Here is a 20884-nt window from a genome sequence, read left to right as displayed (position 1 = left end):
TTTTTTTTTTTTTTTTTTAAGTCAGAATTGGATATTGTGAAGTTTGTGTTTTCAGGCGCTGAGTCACATGATGCTTCAGAAGTGTGGGCGCTCACTCGGCAGGCGGTTCAGTCAGTTACCTGTGTGTTAGCTCGGTCCTTTAGAGGTTTGATCTTACACACTGTGAGGGTAGGTCTGAGGCAGCCTTTATTTTATCATAGGGTTATTGTAGCCCCTGTACTCAAGCGGGGTGTCCCGTCAGGCTCTCAGCTGAAGGCCCAGGGTATTTAATGAGCACCCCACTCCCGTTGCTAGGACTTTGGATGTGCCCCCAGCCCCGCGGGATATGCATGAAACCTCAACCTCCAGCCCCCCACTGCGTGTCCTTTGCCGGGCCTTTGGAGCCCTGTCTCACTGGGGTGCTGGGATTAGTAATCAGGAGACAGTTCAAAGTGACCCCTAGACAGATTTCTGGAGCTTTTTCTCTGTGTAGCTCCCTCCTTTTTGGCAGTCAGCCCTGTAAGTTCTAGTAGTCTTTCTAGCTGCTTCTGCCTTCCTGATTTTTGTCTTCTCCACTTATAAGAGCACAGTGCTCTGCCTGGGACTTGTACTTGTGTGTTGCAGTCCACATAGTGGTCTGGGCACAAAGCCAGGTGAGGATCGGGCTCACCTCAAGTGTTCCCCGTCTTTCAGGGATTGCTGCCCTACGCACGTAGTGTCCACTGTCCAGAGGTAGTTGCTGCCTCGTATCTTTCCAGTTTTCTGGTTATTTATAGCAGGAGAGGAATTCTGGCTTCATCGTGACTGCAAGCAGAATCTATTTTTCTGTTATTTTACTGTTGGACATGGAAGACCTAAGAGGCATCTCAGAGAACCTTCTGGATTCTTTTTTTTTTTAATACATATTTTTGAGAGACACAGACAAAGAATGAGTGGAGGGGAAGCAGAGAGAGAAGGAGATACAGAATCTGAAGCAGCTCCAGGTTCTGAACAAACGTTCAGCACAGAGCCTGACGTGGGGCTCGAACCCACAAACCGTGAGATCATGACCTGAGCTGAAGTCAGCCGCTCAACTGACCGAGCCACCCAGGCGCCCCATGAATTCTAAACATAGTCTAGAACCCATTATCAAGTAGCAACCCAGTTTCGCTTGGTACCAGAATTAATCACACCAGCCAATTTAGTAACGTCTGCCTGCCTCTGTTCAGTGGCATATGAAGTCCAAGACAATGGTTAGGTGACGTTCTCATTCCGGGGAGACAGTGTCATGTTCCCAGGCGGAGGCGTTCCTCCTTTGTAAATAAGACCTTCACACCATAGAGCTCAAGGTGAGGGGACAGGCTGCAGAAGTTCTGTGTGTGTTTAGATGTTAATAGTGAGAGGAACTATTCCCACAGCCACACCCTGGTTTCCAGACCTTTCATTGTGGTCTTGAAAACAACCGCATCATGTATTTGGTTGCACATTCAGAGCAGTATTCTATCCTGGATGGTAGAACCATCTCAGAATGTGTCTTCCACTGGCACCTTAAATGAGAGATGAGAGCCAGGAGCTTAAAAACCCACATGTTCCACGCCCTGGGCTGGTGTGGTAGGTGGGGTGGACCACAGCAATGCCCTGCGCCCCGCCACACACCCTAGTGAAACACAGTGTACACTGATAAGCCAGTGCTTATGACATGAGCCAAATGGAGAGGAAGTGAATAAGTACCAGGGCTCTATGTCAGTACAGTGAGCATATATGTTCTCTGACAGGTTGACGTAGGAGTAACGAACTGAGTGAAATGAGGCAGTAAGGGATGTGAATATCTAGTCAGAGAACAGAGAGAACTCGACGGCTTTCAGGCAGAAATGAACTTGGTGGACTTGAGAGATAAGACTTGTGTGATGGTAGAGGAAGAAAGTGGAACATGGTAGTAGCAGATGGCATTGGAGGGATAGTGAGGGACAGGTGGTCTGTGGCCTTGTAGACCATGGTAGGGGATTGGGACCTGAGTTGTGGGAGTGGTGGGATCTGATTTCTTTCTTTTCCTTTTTTTTTTTTTTTTTTTTTAGATTTAGGGTTTTGCTTTGTGGACCATCAGGAAGACAGTCTAGAAGGTTATTGTAGTAGTCCTTGCCAGAAATAGTTGGTTGCTTGCTTAGAATGGGGGGAGCAGAGATAATGTGGTGTTGGGCACATAATAACATCTACGTATTGCTGGAAAAAATAAAGATTTTTCAAAAGTAAGAGCCACTCCAGAGCTTCCATGCCCTTTTGTTCTATATTCCAGCCAAACAAAATAATTCATTTAAGTTTTCTGTTTCTGTGCCATGACCTGGTTTTCCTGTGTCTCTTATAGCTGTAGTCATTCGTTTTGAACCTTTGTAATCTTCTACATAATATTTTCTGGTATGGTGTTCCGATTTCTAGTATAATTGTATGTGCGCATTACTCCTGTTAAGACTTTTAGCTTCAGGACATGCAGTCATAATTACCACAAATTCTGAAAAAAAAATTGCAATCCGTGGTGATTATGTAGCTGAGGTTCCTTCAGCCCTGTGACTACTGCTCTGAGCATCATAGCTCTTAGGTCAGAGGTTCCTTTGACAGATTCCAATGTAGAAGCCTTGCTAAGCTCTTTCCGCAGTGTCTTTTTGGTTGAGGAAAAGCTCCACTTGAACTAGAAAACCAGTTTTGGTCAAGAAAACCTGAGAACATTGAGACACTGGAAACATGGTATGGGCCGGTATGGGCCATGAACTCCAAGTGCAGCCACCCTCGGGCAGTCTGGTCTGTGCACACGATTGGTCTGTCCGTAAGTGTTCCCTGTGGAGGCTGCGGAAGGACCGCTCCACCCCGTGTGCCAGCACGCCTGGGACAGGCAGCTGTGATCCTTACAGTGGCACTGGGAGGTGAGAGGGTCTCCCTTTTACAGAAGCTCTGAAAGGGTCACTACATGGCTACAGATCAGACCATATATGGGAGAACCTTCTGGAACATGTGTGAGTTTTCAAGAGTGTGATAATGGCCTTTAAGCCCAGGGATAATACTTTTGAAGGAAGACAAGCAGAGTATACTGTGAATTCAGAGGGCAACGGAGAAAGTCATTGCATCTTTTGGAGGTGATAAATGTAAATTTCCTTAAGAATTAGTAAATAAAAGCGAGGGTCATTTTTGTGTAAATCCATTTATTTGAAGGAAACAGTATGCAAGTTACTTTTTGGGAAATCACAACTGACTAGATTCAAGTTAATTATCATTTTAGGCTTTTTCATGAAGAATGTTTCTAAGTATTGACACGTTGTGTATGTTTTTGCCAGCAGCTGGTAGCAAGACCTTCCAGTATGAACTATATGGTGGCTCCCGTAACTGGTAATGACGTGGGAATTCGTAGAGCAGAAATTAAGCAAGGGATCCGTGAAGTCATTTTGTGTAAGGATCAAGATGGGAAGATTGGACTCAGGCTTAAATCAATAGATAATGTAAGTATTTTTAATTATCTTTCAGTTTGTCAGAATAGCTTATGGCATATTAAGTGATCAGTATTAGAATAATTTACAGTGCACGTGGTTTAATTATATTGCATCTATAATCAAGATTATTTTAAATCCACTAACTTAAATTTTCCCACAGAGCTGATACTTCATCACTTTAAATGAAGTTTTTTTTTTTTTGAGTCTCCTTTCTGGAATAAAGTTCATTGGTCTACGTAGATTACAATTATCCAGATAAAGTTATGACATTCAAATAGGGCATATGTAGCTGTGAGGACTGACCAGTGAGAGTTGGTGGTCTTGTGTGTGTTTTTTAAATAAGGACCATTTAACTTGGGAAGTGTGTTTGCAGGTTTGTTACTTCCATCCTTCAATGTGAATTTAATAGGTCAGTTTTGGAGCAAAAGTGCTTTTCTAATTAGGGCAGTCATTATTTTACCTTCGTAACTACTTCTTACCTCCCCATACTGAAGAAATGAAATAGGGCGGTTGCTCTCTGGGGAGGCATTTGGGATGGTTACGGACATGCTCAGTCTTTGCCCTGATTCGTGGTTTTAGGAATTACCTGAGATTCCTTACCGGCCTTAAGTCTTACTAGCTCAGTGTGTCCAACCTTCTCACGTAGAAAATAATGATGATGCTGAGTGTTGTACATCACACCATGGTAAGTGGCCGAGGCTGATCTTGGCAGGAAGCCCCGGCCCCGCCTGCCTCGCGGGTAATCTGTGCAGGACACATCACCGTGCTTCTCGGGAGCCCTCACTTCACTGCTCTCCCTTCCTTTTCAGTAGTGTGTGCTGCTCCTTCCTCTGTCCTGGACGACAAGCTACTCTTCACGGGCCCCTGCCTCCATGGCACTTATCCCTGCAGTGGATTTCGCCATTTGGCCAAAACTCATTGTCATTGCTCTGACCATATCACAGGGTGCCGCCTGGTTTTCAGTGCTGCCATGTGTAAACTGTAAGGTACAGGACAGGAGTTCTGTCTGACGCAGCCTAAGAGTAGAGAAATGGTCGAGCTTTGTAGATGCTTTCATGTTTTGGCCAAGTTTTACTCTTACTTATTTTTGAGAGAGTGTGAGAGAGGGAAACACAGAATATGAAGCAGGTTCCAGGCTCCGAGTTGTCAGCACAGAGCCCAACACAGGGCTCGAACTCATAAACCACAAGATCATGATCTGAGCCGCAATTGGACGCTTAACCAAGTGAGCCACCCACACACCCTTGTTTTTGTTTTTTTTTTTTTAATTTCAACATCTGAGATTGAGAGTTTGTAGGAGTATAGTGGGTTTAGTTCTTTGTTGACTACACTTGAGTTTTTTGTATTTATTTCATAGTGGATTCTTTATAAAAACTGGAGTGGTATTATTGAATGTACTTTTTAGGCTGTTAAATAAACCTTAATCTCATTTGATTAGCCATAATTTAGTCAGTGGGTTGAGGAGTCCTTCAGTTCTAAAGGAGAGTTATGACCTCATACTGTCATTTTAAAAAAAAATTTTTTTTAAGGTTTATTTTGGAGAGGGAGGGAGACACAATCTGAAGCAGGCTCCAGGCTCTGAGCTGTCAGCACAGAGCCCGATGTGGGCTTGAACCCCCGAACTGTGAGACCAGATGCTTAACTGACTGAGCCACCCAGACACTTATAGAAACCGTACTTTGTTTTCCTTAGAATTTTAATTCCAAAACGAAGGGGCTGATTGGTCGGGTGGGTCATGATTTGAGGTAGAAATTACTAGTGAGATTTTTACATTTTTGCCTTCTTTCTTGGGGTCATTGTCTTGATAAAATCTTAGTTTCTTTTTTAGGAGTAATGACATATATATTCATGTAGTGGTTTTTTTTCCCCCGAGGGTAGATCCATAACCTGAACAGTTGGCACCTAACTTTTCAGTATTTTTAAACCATATCATTGGGGCGCCTGGGGGCCTCAGTTGGTTAAGCTTCTGACTTCGGCTCAGGTCATGATCTCACGGTTTGTGGGTTCGAGCCCCGCGTCGGGCTCTTTGCTGACAGCTCAGAGCCTGGAGCCTGTTTCAGACTCTGTGTCACCCATTCTCTTTGCACGTTGTCTCTCTCTCTCTCTCTCTCAAAAGTAAATAAACATTAAAAAAAGTTTTTTTTAAATCATATCATAACAGTGGTAAATGACTAAAGTTATTTTCTTATTCTCTAGGGTGTATTTGTTCAGCTGGTCCAGGCAAATTCTCCAGCCTCTTTGGTTGGTCTGAGATTTGGGGACCAAGTGCTCCAGATCAACGGGGAAAACTGTGCAGGCTGGAGCTCTGATAAGGCGCATAAGGTGCTCAAACAGGCTTTTGGAGAGAAGATAACCATGACTGTTCGTGACCGGTAAGTTGACTAGACAGTTGAAATGGAAACCAGACTGGTTTTCCATTTTCTTGGGCTTTTAAGATTCTGTGGCTGTGCTCCTGTGTTGCAGAAGAATATTCGATGGTATTGATTAGCCTTACAGTCTTGCATTTGTGTGGTGCAGCTTTTTCTTAAATAAATCTTTAGAGCATTCTGGTTCTGTATGCATCCTTCAAGAAGTTACGATCTGTCTCTTTCTCTAAATAGTAGAAAATGAACATTGGAAAAGTAAGCGCACGGCGTCGCTGGCCTCACTTTGCAGTTCACTGTGTAGACATCTGGCACAGGCTGGACACGGCCAGGGCCAGGGTCCCTGTGGATCCCCCGGGTCGGGGTGGCAGTTCTAAAAACCAAACCTGGCCTTTAGGGTGGCTCCGAAGCTCTAGTGGTCAAGGTGGAAAGGTAGCATGTGATATTTAGCAGTTGATAAACTAAACATGTGGCACATGAAATCAGGGCCTCTGTGTTCTTGCCCCTTAACATGGGTGTTAAGGGTCAACCTATGTCACATTGTTACAGTCAGCTGTTGGGTTTTAATTCTTCTCCGTTAAACTTAGGTTTTATCTAATTTTGTTTCTAGTTTCTTACACGGTAGGTATCTGGTAAACATTTTGCAGATGGAACACCATAGTTACTTTAAGGAGAATTTCGAAGAGTAACTCGGACCAGTAGGAAGAATTCAGTTTTTCACTTAGCCCGTTATGTTCACAGGCCCTTTGAACGGACAATCACCATGCATAAGGATAGTACTGGACACGTCGGCTTCATCTTTAAAAATGGAAAGATCACATCCATAGTGAAAGACAGTTCGGCAGCCAGAAATGGTCTTCTCACAGAACATAACATCTGTGAAGTCAACGGGCAGAACGTCATTGGGCTGAAGGTAGGGGCAGCGCTTCTGCCTGGTGCTGCGGTTTTGTTTTAGCCGCCACCTTTTCCATTTGTCTAAGTGGTGTTTTCACGTAGACTGCCAAAGCAGACACGAGCCTGGGGGAGTGGGGCCTGGGACTCTGTGCTCTCGGGCCGAGGGAATTAGGTGTTGTCTGGAGTTACCGTCCTATGGCAAAGGCCTTGACCGCTGTCATCTGTGCGGACCTGTGGGCACTGAGGGGTTTGGTGACATTCTGAATGAATGATTGCTCAGCTTTTTTCAACCAAGAAATGGTGGGAAATGAGTAATGGTTTCCGTGTATACTAGTACCACATTTTCCCCCTCCTCAGATTCCTAACTAAGACTATATTAAGGTCTAAAGATTTTCATTGAGATGTGCTCGTTTCATAAACTTGGTTAGGAATGCACTGTTAACCAAGGGGGTGTGGAAGCTTTGGATGTGAAGAAAATTATTTCATCTTAAGTCATGAAAAAGATGATTTTTTAGCTCCAATATTTACTCGGTTAGCAGTTTTGTTGCCGTCTATAAAATTGCGATTCTGTGGAATTAAACTTGGTGAAACTAGAAAAAATAGCAAATATCAAGGGTCAGATTTGGGAATCACTAGCAAAACTAATGCAGACATATTTACCAAGAATAATGTAATTTCATTTTATTAAATAAAGCCTTAGAATTAATTTTCATTACGTGTTTTTAACAGGACTCTCAAATTGCAGACATACTGTCCACATCTGAGTCTGTAGTTACCATTACCATCATGCCTGCTTTTATCTTTGAACATATTATTAAACGGTGAGTAGACAATACTTAAACCTGCTGTGAGGTAAAAGAGAGCACAGTGCTTCTATTAATTCCTACCTCTTGGTTCTTTTACCTAAGGGATGACATGGTGTTTATGTAGAAATTTGAAGTGAATTATTTAAGTCAGAGGAATTGGTGAGGATGAGCCCTCACAGCTTCCCAAGTATTGAATAAAATCCACCACACGTCTCTGAAATGTCGGCATTTTCTGGGAGGAGAGAGCTGCGGGAGCGGGAGCGGGCAGGCTCTCATTTCCGCTTTCAGTAACGCGGACCACGGTCGCTGCCCGCGTTTCCTCTGCTCAGCAGAAATCCCGTGGGGTCCACGACGGAGAAGTCTTGCCTGCGGGATGCCAGGAGTAACAGCTCCTGTTCCGAAAGCGCCGCAGGAGGCAGGGCGAGGCGCGCGGTGCTCCCTCGGTCCTCAGGAAGGGGGGCGGGAAAGCTGCCGTGGGGGGAGTGGGGGGGGGGCCGGCGTTCCCTTCCCGAGCCCCTGGACAGTCCTGGCTTCCGTCTGCGGTTTTTACCAAGCCAGCTCAGATCCTGTTTTTCAGACTGTCTTGCCTGTGGAAATAGGATCTCAAAGAGTAAAGCCATAATACCTTAGTACAAAATCTCTTACGGGCAGAAAAAAAAGAAGTTGGAGTCCAGACTAGTTGTCGAGTTCTCTTCCCCCAGTGATAGGCTCTTCCTTCCCGTTTCCCTCCCGGCTCACAGCGGTGGTGTGTGTCTCATTTTCCTTGCTTTTTAGTCATTGGTGTTAATAATCAAGGACTTAATTATATCTCATCTAACTTTCACGCTGGATATTTTGTGAACTAGATTACCTGAGACTCTTAGACCCGAACTCATTAAAAAGACCTTCCCTCTCCCCGCAGTTCCACTTGATTTCTAACAAGGCGAGGCTGGAGTGGGAGTTTTCTTGGACCAGCATAGCCTTTTTGAAAAAAGCCCAAACCTCAGTATTTCATAAACTCTCTCCTAGGATGGCACCAAGCATCATGAAAAGCCTGATGGATCACACCATTCCTGAGGTTTAAACATCATGGCACAATGGAAACTTTGCTGAACTTCTCCAGTTTACTTCTTGGGCAACTTAACTTTATATTATGCACATGAAGCTTTCTAGGAGCCAGAGAGCATATGCTGCATGAAGACCTTTCTTTCTTACATCATGGCTGGGAGTCTTACCCGTTTGATCGGTATCTTGTTCACACTTCACGATCGTTGTAGCCTTACCCTGGGTTTACAGATGTGAAACTTTGGACAGATGTACTGATTTTCATAGAATAGTTTCTCTACTGGAAGCCCGATGCTTTTACAAGCCATTACGATTAGAATGACTGATACAGGCTTAGCTCTGTTAGAACAAATCACCTTTATCCTGTGTATCAAGTAGTGCTGCTCATGTTACTTTAATTCTATGGTATAATTGCATTTTTAATGTGTTACCATAGTACATGTAGAATGATTGCTTTTTTAGTTCTGCGTGTGTGCGCGTGCATGTGTGCGCGTGTGTGTAAAATGCCAGTTAAGTATGCTGGTTCCATTCCATGTAAGCATTATACAGTGTAGGGTGCAAGAGATTGTGTTGATCATCATTAAATTGTAACTACCTTTACTCTCTATGCTTGAACTGTCGCCTTAACTGTGTTCAGCATCTAGAATAAAAGCCAAAATAGCACTATTGCTGCCTTTCTAAGACCCAGAATGCAGTTCCCTGTCACACTGCCATGTGCCCTGGCCCAGAACAGTTAATGGTACACACGAGCCACCGCATAGCTGCTTAGTTGCATTCGAGATTTTCTAGTCATCGTGTCACGGAGATTTCTTTCTTCCAAAAGTTACTGATCTTACTTTCTGAGAAATGAATCACTATATATTAAATGTAAAAATTCTTTTAAGTTTTTGTTTTTTTTTCATTTGTAGATTAAGTGGAGTAATACCTTCTTTTGTCATTTACTCTAACTGTGTAACCTAGCTACTTTGGGATGGCCTTAGGATGTTTTCCAGGTAATTTGTTCCATTTCCTGACCCCTCCCTACAAACCAAGTGGCAATGACACGTTATCCTCATTTGTTTTTTGGTTTGTGCCTATTCCGTTTTAATTAAATATGTATAAATAAAGTTAACCTTTTAGTCTGTTTATGCATCGTTTGGAAACAGTGGTTTTCACCAACCTCGCGCACGACTTAGAAAACAGGCACGTGAAGCTCACACCCTGGGCCCGCGGGAGTATCACTAGCTGCCTCTGCCTGCGGCCCTGGACGGCCAGCGCGCACGCTCCAAGCGGAGCAGCAGGATGCCGCCCACCTGCCCCCGCCCCGTCACTCAGGCTATGAGATAGATATATAATCTTGAAAAACATTGTTAGAAGAGCTTTACTCTAAAAATCAGTTCTGTTGCTTTTACAGCTTAGCTTGCTTGAAATTTAGAAAAGGAAACCGAACCTTTCCTGGTTTACTTCCCTCATTTTGTTCTCTGAGTTTGGATTATCTGAGGATAGTTCCAAAAAACTGATGAGAAGGTCATTCTTACAAAGTACAGTTTTCTAGAAGGACCAATACTGGAAGTTCTTGAAAAGCACGAGCCTTAGTAATCATTTAAGAAAATAAAAACTGCTTTCATTACAGAAAAATATTTTTAATGTAGAAAAGATGAGCACTTAATAGCTATAATGAAATAAACCATCCTGTACACAGTAAACTTACTGTTACAAGAATTGCTAATCCTTCCCCAGGTTCTTAGAATCTGAGGGCAGTAGGTCATACAAAGTAACCACTCTGTGAACACACCCCCCCCAAACCCAGCGGGCAGGGCAGCAACTCGTCGGTAAGGAAGACAAAACGGACTCAGGAGTAGCAGAGAGTGCTGCACATGTGCTTGGAAAATTCGGAGTTCAGTGTTGTTTCAGAGTTTTCCCAACTCCGGTGAGTACCTCGTGGCTACTTTTCTTTGCCCCTGAAGCCTGCCTTCTGGCCCCCAGCATCCCGGGATGGCCATCCGCCTTACAGGCGTCATGTCGTCTCCCTAACACCGCCATGTTTTTGCCTGGAGGCTGGCAACCAATGGCTTTCATTGAGTGAAGTCCCCACGATTTTGGAAGTTTAAAACCACAAATACCTCGTGTGGTAAAACTTCTAATTACCATCATTGCACATTCACCAGTTCATTACAAAGTTTGGTTTAAGAATACATTAGAGTTCAACTTAACATTCAGGAGAGGAAAAGGCACTTAATACTGCAATTTCCAGAACATAATTTGTCGGTCTTCCCCTCCTGTGATGATACTGCTACACTGTTCGTTCATCCACATACATGTCACAGCACCTAAGGGAAAGAGACCGTGCGGTTAGGCAGCAGGCTGGCCGGGGCCCCACAGACGCTGTCAAGTGCGACGCTGTCTCCTCTCATCCTGTAAGCGGTGTCTAAGTGACCGGTACGGCTTGGCACGAGGAACTTGTGAGGAGTAAGAAAGCCCTTGAACGTAAAGCTCAAATAACTGAGGACTGGGCTACAGGGCCGAGGGCGAATACGCACACCAGCAGGGCACCCGGGAGGGGAAGTGGTGAGGGGCTGCCGTGAGGCTGCAAGTTCCATTTACCGGACGGAGTCAAATGCTACTTAAAGCCAGCACGCTGAGAGTGACATAAACAGATCACTTTAGAATGTTGAAAAATAGCCATGTGACTGAATGACGGAGGGAAGAGAACGTAGGGGAAATCACTGGTCACGGTGGGAAGGTAAACTGATCTTTATCACCGTAGAAACCGGAAGAATGGAAAACCGGAATCTTTCCGGGGACCAGGAGGCAAGCATGCAAATGGAAGCATATAATGAGTCTCCCAGAGACAGTAGGTGGGGAAACGGGGCAGAATGACGAACACACGTCCAAACCCCCGCCTCCCCGCGGGGAGCCACTCCTCCGGGACAAAGCTCCTTAAAGGAGGAGAACGGGGCTACAAATTAATTACTTTTGTGTTGTTTTAAAAAAACTTGGTGCGTGCATTTAAAAACAAGTTGGAGTTTTTCCTATGGCTTTTAATGCTCCACGTGGAAGTTCATGCAAAAGCTTCCTTTCTGGAGTCGAACGTCCATCACCATAAATGTCAGTCCTGAGGGATGGGCCGCCCGAGACGCTGGTGGGGAACACTGGCTACAGGGAGGGGAACAGGGCCTTCGCTGCCCGGGAAGAGGGGGTTTCCTCAGGGGAAAAGCAGGTTTGAGGTCAGCATTTTAGGAAGAAAGGTCAAGGCGCGCGCTCGCCGGCTTACCTGTGTGGCCCGGTATCCGCTCACTCATTTTGCCCGCGAGGAGGTCCCAGACGAGCAGTTCACCGGACTGACTGCCCGACAGAACGGAATTCCCGTCCCAGATGAAGCACCTGCAGCAGTGATTTAGAAAGAACCAGCTGCTCACTCACTCATCCAGCAGGAGGGGCGCGCTCGACGCTGGCCAAGGCCCGCCCGAGCGACATGACCGCAACCTTGTGGGTGGGCGTCTCCCCCCGCTAGGAACCCAGGCAGCCTACCTCTGGGGCTCGTCCGAGGCCATAGAAGAGATGAGCATTCCCGTCTGCACATCGGTGACGTTCAGGCAGCCGTCGGCACCCGTGCTCAGGACGTGGCGGCTGTCTGCAACACGAGGCCGGGCACGGCGGGTGCGGCCTCAGAAGCGCGTGGCAGGTGGTTCCGGCACAGCGCTCCCTCTCCTTCCCCCTGCGGACCCCCTGCGGAGTCCCCCAAGGACTCCCCTCTCCTTGGGATGTTGGTGTCTAAGACCCGGGGCTGAGGACCCTTTGGTGTGAGGCCGTTTGCATGTGATGAATCAGTGTGTCTGAGCTGACGGATCAGAACCTTGTCCACTCTGGCTTTTCTCAAGGTACAAATGGCCCAAGAGGACCGTGTTCTGCCACGAAGCAGCCTCAGACACAGGCAGAGCTGCCTGGTGTTCTTTCTACACCTTACTATTTTAGAGGAATGATTCCGACTCCCCCCGTGTCATCTGTATTAAAAAGGATAATACTACCTGGGCTAAAAGCAGCATCACATACGGTCCCTGAATGGCACGGGATCTGGTGCAGTGCGGTGGCCGTCGTGAGGTCCCAGATACTCACTGTGCCTTCTCTGGTGCCTGAGACCAACATCGTCCCCGTAGCATTCAAGCTAATTGTATCTACCTAAGGAGGGAAACAAAGTATTCCGCTTAGAATTCCGGCCATCAGCTGTCTCCCAGGCTGACTCACCTGTGTGGACGCGATAAAGGTTCAGCTCTAGTGGACAGCGTCCTGAGGGGCTAATGCACGTGCATTCCTGCATCGTCTACTGAACTACTGAGAAGTGAAAACCATCATGTGCTACTCAGTAACTGAAATATTGCCGGGGGAAATGTAATGTGGTTTTAAAATAGCCTAAAATCGGGGCACCTGGGGGCCTCAGTCGGTTAAGCATCCCACTTCGGCTCAGGTCATGATCTCGCAGTTCATGGGTTTGAGCCCCGCATCGGGCTCTGTGCTGACAGCTCAGAGCCTGGAGCTGCTTCAGATTCTGTGTCTCCCTCTCTCTCTGACCCTCCCCTGCTCACACTCTCTCTCTCTCTCAAAAATAAATTAGAAAAAAAAAAAATAGCCTAAAATCGGGGCACCTGGGGGCCTCAGTCGGTTAAGCATCCCACTTGGGCTCAGGTCATGATCTCGCGGTTCGTGAGTTCAAGCCCCGCGTCGGGCTCTGTGCTGACAGCTCAGAGCCCGGAGCCTGCTTCGGAAGCCGTGACCTCCTCTCTGTCCCTTTCCCACTCACACTCTCTCCAAAAATAAATGTTAAAAAAAATTTTTTTTAATTGCCTACAATTGAGAGTTTCAGAATAACTGAATTATAAATCGCAACAAGGTGCCAGAGCAGGCACAGCTCATCCATGTTATTTGAGGGGTCTGGGGAAATGGGCATCTCTCCAGGGTAGTGCTGCACGCCCCCAGCATTACATTCGCCATAACAGTTCTCAACCTCAGCTCAGCTGTCGCCCCTGCAGGTCACACACCAGTTCACCCAGAGGAGACGCAGTACCGCGAGCTCTCGTGGGAGAAGCAGCACTGTGACCCAGCGGTAGTGGAAGGCCAAGGGGCCGCGGGCCGGCTTTGGGTCTGCCTACTCGTGTGCGCTTGGGCGGCCCGACACCAGGCCCGCGACCTCGGCTGCTGGGGGTGTCATGCTAGACCGTCCTACTTCGGTGTCAGAAGACATACTTTGTTGCCCCAGATAGTTCGAGGGGATCCAAATATTCGTCGTCATGCTCAGAAACGTATTTTGGAAACTGGATGGGACAGTAGCTACTTCTCAGGGAAACAGCAAAATGGAGGAAAAAAGACAAAGTAGGCTTGGAAACGCGGAGAGGCGAGTCAAAGACAAGAGCTGGGAGCCCTCGCTCCCCGACCAGGGAAGTAAAATGAGGCAGGAAACTGAAAGCGCGGGGAAGACGGCCAAGAGCCCCACCCCCTCGCGCGGCCCCGCCCTCCGGGCTGCGGTGGCCCAGTGCCCACACTCACGCCCACGTCGTGTTCCAGCTCGGCCAGCGTGTCGAACTGGTGTCTCCTGGGGCACGTCATTTCTGCAGGGACACCGGACCACACCTGCAGCGGAGCATCACGGGACGTATTTGCAGACATCGAGCGCAAAAGCGTTTCTAACACACCCAAGAAAAGTGCTCTGGACCAACCGGCTCCCAATTCGCCTACTTGCCAGCAGCACAAAGCTGCGACGTGGCTTCCGGCCCCTTCCTGCACTGCCCTCGCCTTCGTTCCTGCCGCCGGCGCCTGCCCAGGGCCCACCGGACCGTGTCTGTCTCTATCCTCTGAACTTGGCCGTTGTCAGCCGTGGTCTCTGTGTGAACTAGGGAAACCCGACTGCACAAGTGCTGTAGCGGCTGTATTTCGAGAAGACCCGAAAAGGCAAGTTGCCGAAAAAATTAGGAGAATTTGGTGCGGGCAAGAACACTGTCTGTAAGAAGGGGGGGGATCCTGAAACTCTTGAAGGAGTTCTAATAGTTTCAGGCTCTTGCTTTCCTTTTACAGAGATGCACACTGGAACCTGAGGGTGCCGAACACTGGTGTGGCCTTCACAAGACAGCTGGGCAGGGTTCCAGAGCCAAGGCCAGGGGCGGCCCCACATCCACAGAACGGGGAACGGACGAGCGTCTGTTCTAACTTGGACTCGAATGCACTCTCGGTTCACGATTCCCCACTTTAGCCTGACGGTTTCTGATTAACTGGTTAACTGCTAGCTCAAACCGTGTGAGATTAAGAGCACTGCTACTGTATACAGTTGGCCCTTAAACAATGCAGGGGGTCAGGGCTCTGACCCCACATGCCATGCACTTGAAAATCTACTTATAACTTTTGACTCTCCCAAAACTTAACTACTGATGGCCTGCTGTTGACCGGAAGTCTTACCAGTAACCTCAACAGGTGACTACTATGTACGGTAACCTTCCCATAAGATAAGCTGGAGAAAAGACAATGCTAAGGAAATCATAAAACAGATTTACAGCAGTGTATGTATTCACCAACTAAAATCCACGGATAAGTGGGCCTCAGCAGCTCAAACCTGTGTTAACCAGGGGCCCAGCTGTATTTTTCCGTAACTGGGTCTCCCGAATTCCATCATTTACCCCCTGGTTGAGCGCACAGCACAAAAATCATGAAAACTTCCTATTAAGAGGTGTACACATTAAAAAAACACAGGCAGGGGCGCCTGGGTGGCTTGGTCCATCGGGCCTCCGACTTCGGCTTAGGTCATGATTCACAGTTCGTGGGTTCCAGCCCCGCATCGGGCTCTGTGCTGGCAGTGCAGAGCCCTCTTTGGGTCCTCAGTCTCCCCTCTCTCTGCCCCTCCCCTGCTCCCGCTTGCTCTGTCTCTCCCTCAAACATAAATTAACGTAAAAAACAGGCATTAACTTTTAGTAACTTTATATATCACTTATACACTTTGTGAAAAATAGTGAAGTGACTGACCACATTAACAACAGATAGAATGGTTTATAATACTTGCATTCTCCAAACGTTTTAAGTTAGAAATTCGATATTAACCTTCACTGTGGAGTCCCACGATCCGGAATAGAGCCGGCTGTCACGCCAACAGATCTTACTAACGGCATCGTCATGTCCCATTAACGTGTCTTGGCGTCTTCCAAATGCTATAGAATAAAAATAGCTAACATACAAGATAATGAGAACTGTTAAAAAGCATTCCAGCTTAAGTTTAACACTCTTAAGCACATATTCAAGGAATATTATATTGTTCAATTCTGTACTTACTAAGACCCACTAGACTTACAAATTTACCTGTTCTCCTATTATGAGGCCAAATTACTCAAAATCTGAATTTAAAACTCGAATAATCTCCGGGTCGGACTCATCTGTGTTTTCACCTCAGTTTAACACACAGAGTACAACAGTCCAGTTGGAGAAATTATTAGATTCAGATGCTCACAGTCAAAGCCGCCAGTACTACCCTTATGCAGTGTCTGTTCCTTTCTGAACACAAGGAGGTGCATCTCCCCAGCGGAAGGCCTGTCCCTGCCTGCCTTCCGCCCTCAAAGACAGCTGCTCCACGCAAGGAATTACACGCGGAGCACGTGCAGGTACCTACACGTTGTTATCCCACGAAGAACTTATGACAGTGGCATCTCCTGGCAGAAGCAAACAAGATGATAAAGCCTAAAATACAAATGGTTTGGCATTAATCACTTGCGATAATTAGCAAGTCCCTAACGTGGTGACATCATCTTGTAAACCCTCCTTTCCCCCAAATTAATGGTCACATTCTGCTTATTTTGGCCTTCCTCATAGTTAGGAAGTTTTTATTCAACTGGCCAATTCCAGATGCTTAATTTCTTCCCAAACATAGAAAGAAATTCCAAGTGTGTGCAGTGTGTGTGGACCGGCCTGAGGGTTTTCAGGGGCTCTGGGGGGCTCTCACTGGGCTGGAGAAACTCCTAACATGGGCAAATCGTGGGGTGGGTGGAGGTGAGGGCTGGACTTTATCCTCAAGAACCCTCTCTGGATTACAGCCTTCCATGCATAGGGAGGACTTTGAAAATTCTTTAGGGAATCTCAAAACCTTTTAGATGGTTTACATTAATAATAAAGTGTGGCTTTTTCAGAAGAACTGGGTTTCTAGTATCAGATGTCCTAACAACTCAGAAATACATAAGTTATTTACGAAATACAGAAACGTTTAGTTTGAGAGTTCCAGAAAGATTTATGAAGTAGAGGATTCTACTGGGTAGCACTTCAAGTTTTCTAGGCTACAACTGAAATCACGGTATTATGAGAAAGACGTACCCTGCAAAAACTTTAAATTGAATTTGGGAGTAATCTAACTAGGGCATTCTGTGGATACCACACAGGAATAAACCCAATTGTCTGGGGAAGAAATGAAATGTCATTACACGTGTTGAAGATAAACTGCTATGTGAATCTCCACCACAACGCCAATTCAACATGAAAACAAACTCACCATATTTGAAAACGATATACTTCTTTGTAGCATTTTGGATTCCTTAGAAAACATCTTCAAGGTGGAATCTAATGTAATAATGAGAAGGCAAACATATGAGAAAGATTTCCTGACCCTTGCAGAGGTCGGGGAACAGCCAGAGGCCAGCAGGCAGCACACTTGTGTGGGGAGCCAGGGGGCAAGTCGGGGGGCTGATCCGCGGCCAGGGAGCCGGTGGGGGGTGATGGGGAAGGTGGAGAGCTGATCCGCGGCCCATCTGGCCAGCACTAGGATTGGCGCCCCGTAGCCCCTGGACGAGGAGATCGACACGTCCGGCACAGGCCAAGCACAGCGCACGGCTCACACTTCAGCACAACTGAAGGCAGAGCCGCCTCGCCAGCGACAGGAGTCACAAGTTACAGAGAAGTAAAAATAGCAATTTTACATTCATAAAGACAAAAATCTTGGCAATATCTTTTTTTTCTTTCTTAACAACCCAATTAGGGAGTAATACCCTTGAATTAGCATTTACGGAAGAACCACTTGACTTTCTAAAGGATAATAAAGTAGGGATTATAATGTCCTTGCCTAACAGAAGTCGAGCAAAACAATTTCGTTAAAAACCAAGACTCACAAAAATCACAGTGAGCTCCAAACTCCCCACTTTTGAAATGTGTAACAACTCGTTTCCTAATTGGTGAACATACAACACAATCAACAGAAGGTCGGAGTGAGTTTTAAGCCATTTCTTCTGTGCAGGAAAATTGACACATTTCAACCTCATTTCTGCAACGCCAATACACACAAAGTCCCGAGACTTCAGAAAACAGTCACCCTCTCCAGGACTGGCTTGGAAACAAAGCTAAAGGGTGAGCACATGACCGGAACGTTACCCTGTGGGGCATACTTAACTCGGAGACTCTGTCCCACAGTGCTGGGGAGTCTAAAGAATGTCCTTCCTATTAGGCGTTTCTGAGTATTCACCACCGGGTCTATGTGAGCTTAGTAACTGGGGGCCCCTACAGAAAGCCCTGAGCCGGCCTGGTGGGTGAGGTGCTGTTCTCAAAACCTAAGGCTCCCTGCCTGTGCTGGGGGGGCTCCTGTCGAAGGCTGCTGTACGGGCCAGGCTCACAGGTGACGGGTCCTCGCGAGTGCGCACGTCACTAAACACATATACCGCAGACAGGACGAAGAAAGGTCGCTTTGGGGTGACGATCACGGTTTGTATAAATCAGAATTACAAATCTGTATTTACAGAAGAGAAAAATCAGAAAAAAAAAAAGCTTCTGGCTTAAAAGAACCCTCTTTCCCCTTTTTGGAGGGGGGACATTTACGAGGAAGTGATACAATGCTTACTAAGCCTCGGCGGTGTAAAGCCTTGACACTCCTGAAACTCAGGGTTTACAAGGTCCTACAAGGACAGCGGACTGAAGGACTTAACAGACCATGTCCGACACATCCAGCTACGAGCACAGGCTCTGCCTAGAGCCTTCTGTCTTGTGTTAAAACGCTGGCACGTTCGGCGGGCAGGACCCTGGCGAAACACGGGCGGCTTCCTTCTACCAGAGCCTCGTCTCCATGACCCCAGCAAGGCCCGTGTGTGTCCTGCAGGCTAACTTCCTTTGGTCTACAGTACAATCCTTGTCTTTATTTTTATTTTATTTTAGAGCGAGTGCGTGAGCAGGGGAGAGGGACAGAGGAAGAGAGAGACTTTTTTTTTTTTTTACAGTTTATTTATTTTTGAGAGAGAAAGAGTGTGTGTGTGCATGAGCTGGGGAGGAGCAGACAGAGAGGAAGACACAGAAGCTGAAGCAGCTCCAGGTTCTGAGCTGTCAGCACAGAGCCTGATGCGGGGCTCGAACCCACGAACCGTGAGATCATGACTTGAGCTGACGTCGGATGCTTAAATGACTGAGCCACCCAGGCACCCTGAGAGAGAGAGAGAGAGACAGACAGACAGACAGACTCTTAAGCAGGCTCCATGCTCAACTCCATCCCATGACCCTGGGATCATGACCCAAGCCAAAATCAAGAATCAGACACTCAATCGACTGAGCCACCCAGGTGCTCCCACAGCAGAATCATTTTCTATACTTTGTGCAAAATTCTGTTTCGTGAAACCAGAGACAGTACTTGAAAGAGAAAGGAATGGCAAGCCACAGACAATAAACCACAATTACAGAACCTGAGTGTAGTGAATCTGATTTATCTGGAGGTGCTCAGTAAGCCCCATGTCTAAACTTAATGAAAACTAGGATTTCCTCTGATAAAGGCTAAAGAACAGAAGGACCCTCAAAAACAGCCAGACACTAACTCTGTCAGAACAAGCTGTGAAACATAAGCGGCACAGCTAAGATACGCTCTGATGATGTGGAAGAACATTCATAGTGTATGAACTGGATTTCCAGCGGAATTCTACACCAAACACCCGGAAATCCACTCAAGGCACAAAAACGAAGCGCTTAGCAGCAGACATGCACCCTCACGCCCAAAAGCATGCTGTGCTCTGGGGCGCCCTCTGCTGGACACCTCAGCGAGCACCAGGGCAGAAATGGCCCCCCCAAGCAAGGAGAGGGGCAATCAAGCGCTCTCTGCCCCGTCCCTTCAATTTTGGGAAACCTTGTTAGCAACAGAAAGGCACTTTAGTGACTGCTTCTGGCAAACTACAAGGAACTGTAGTTAAGTACCACAGCTGCTCAAAACGCACGCTGCGTGCAGGCGGCACACTCGAGTGCGAGTCCTGGACTGAGAGCTAACGAGAGCTTCAGCAGCTCGGGTAGTTCATGCTTCCGGGCAAACCGCTCCCAGGCAGGGGGACATACCTTGGGAGGTGGTGAAGACGGAAGAGCCGTTGCACGTGACGGCGATTCCTGTGACGGCCCTGTGGGAAAGCAGAGGTTTACACATGGCCGTCAACACGAGTGTCCGTCACGGCCCCGCCTTCCATTTCACCAAGTTCCTGTAATTCTTCCCGTCGCGTCTGTCTGCTGGCCCGTCCCGCATGCGTGATGGCCGCCATTACCAGGTCGTCGCCCGGGAGCCTGGCGCCGCGGCCGGGCAGCACCCGCGGCCACACCGCGCGCCCGCTCCGGGCCTCCCCCGCCGCCACCTAAGCTGAACACTGCCCTGACAACTGGAAAGCTGGGGACGCCTGTCCTTGAATTCTGCTTTATTTGACCCTCCCCCGACATCCCTGAACCTCTTCCTTACAAGCACCTCCCTTGCTTCGCGCTGAATCGGATCTACCCAGCGTCTGTTCTGTGACGGCGCCGCTGTTCTGCCCCTTCCTCCTACGGGATCCTTCGTGGACTCAGACTCTCTCTACGCGTCACTTGGAGAAGCTGAGGCACAGGGAGGAACCCAGCTCTCGGGACGCTGTGCTCTGGAGTGCCACCGGTCTCAGGCAGAGCGGGACCTTCAGCTCCGCCCGTGACCAAAGGTGTACGAGGCACCAACACGGCAGACGGGACGTCTGTGGCCACGGAGCAAGACACGGGGCCTCGTCTCTGAGCTGGCGTCTCCTCACCTCTAACAGGACAGCCCCTCTAGCTCGGTGTGTGACTATCCTCACCACCGACGTCTGGGCACTCAAAACCCCTCTGGGTCTGACGGCGAGCCCGAGTGTTTCGGACGTATAGGTGTTATTTTTAAAACTCCTGTTGAACTCAGCACTTTGATCTCTCTCTCTCTCTCTCGATACCCACATACACAAGTTTGTTAGAATCTTCTACGCAGACACATTTCCCCCTACGGTATCAGTAAAATCCAACACTCGGGGGAGATCCACGGTGATTCTGTTATAGCTCTGACACCATCGGAGATCGGAAGGGAGGGTGGGTGTGCCCCCGTGTGAGAGGCACAAATCTACCTGCT

At 47.5% G+C, this 20884-nt stretch overlaps 2 protein-coding genes across 3 annotated transcripts in view; one reads left to right on the top strand and one right to left on the bottom strand.

The window, feature by feature from the left end:
• Positions 1 to 9666, top strand: part of SDCBP (syndecan binding protein) — a 34352-nt gene extending 24686 nt beyond the window's left edge. Inside the window, exons 5-9 of one of the 2 annotated variants that reach the window (XM_077751821.1) lie at positions 3282 to 3443; positions 5631 to 5806; positions 6539 to 6710; positions 7421 to 7512; positions 8506 to 9666. In XM_077751821.1, the coding sequence (XP_077607947.1) occupies positions 3282 to 3443; positions 5631 to 5806; positions 6539 to 6710; positions 7421 to 7512; positions 8506 to 8560 (657 nt within the window). In that variant the 3' untranslated portion in view covers positions 8561 to 9666. The remainder of the gene's footprint in view (positions 1 to 3281; positions 3444 to 5630; positions 5807 to 6538; positions 6711 to 7420; positions 7513 to 8505) is intronic. The other variant, XM_077751820.1, reaches the window with a different exon arrangement.
• Positions 9667 to 10142: 476 nt separating this feature from the next.
• NSMAF (neutral sphingomyelinase activation associated factor) overlaps positions 10143 to 20884 on the bottom strand; it is a 47764-nt gene continuing 37022 nt past the window's right edge. Inside the window, exons 22-30 of the mRNA XM_077751819.1 lie at positions 19834 to 19892; positions 17033 to 17100; positions 16163 to 16230; positions 15601 to 15724; positions 14062 to 14145; positions 12549 to 12699; positions 12052 to 12154; positions 11795 to 11904; positions 10143 to 10850 (exon numbers count right to left, since the gene is read on the bottom strand). Of these exons, the coding sequence (XP_077607945.1) occupies positions 10756 to 10850; positions 11795 to 11904; positions 12052 to 12154; positions 12549 to 12699; positions 14062 to 14145; positions 15601 to 15724; positions 16163 to 16230; positions 17033 to 17100; positions 19834 to 19892 (862 nt within the window). The 3' untranslated portion in view covers positions 10143 to 10755. The remainder of the gene's footprint in view (positions 10851 to 11794; positions 11905 to 12051; positions 12155 to 12548; positions 12700 to 14061; positions 14146 to 15600; positions 15725 to 16162; positions 16231 to 17032; positions 17101 to 19833; positions 19893 to 20884) is intronic.

Source organism: Crocuta crocuta, unplaced genomic scaffold (genome assembly GCF_008692635.1).
Source record: "Crocuta crocuta isolate KB4526 unplaced genomic scaffold, BGI_CrCroc_1.0 scaffold20, whole genome shotgun sequence".
Taxonomy (NCBI): Eukaryota; Metazoa; Chordata; class Mammalia; order Carnivora; family Hyaenidae; genus Crocuta; species Crocuta crocuta.
The sequence above is the reverse complement of the archived record's forward strand: the minus strand, read 5'-3'. Positions and strand labels throughout refer to the sequence as shown.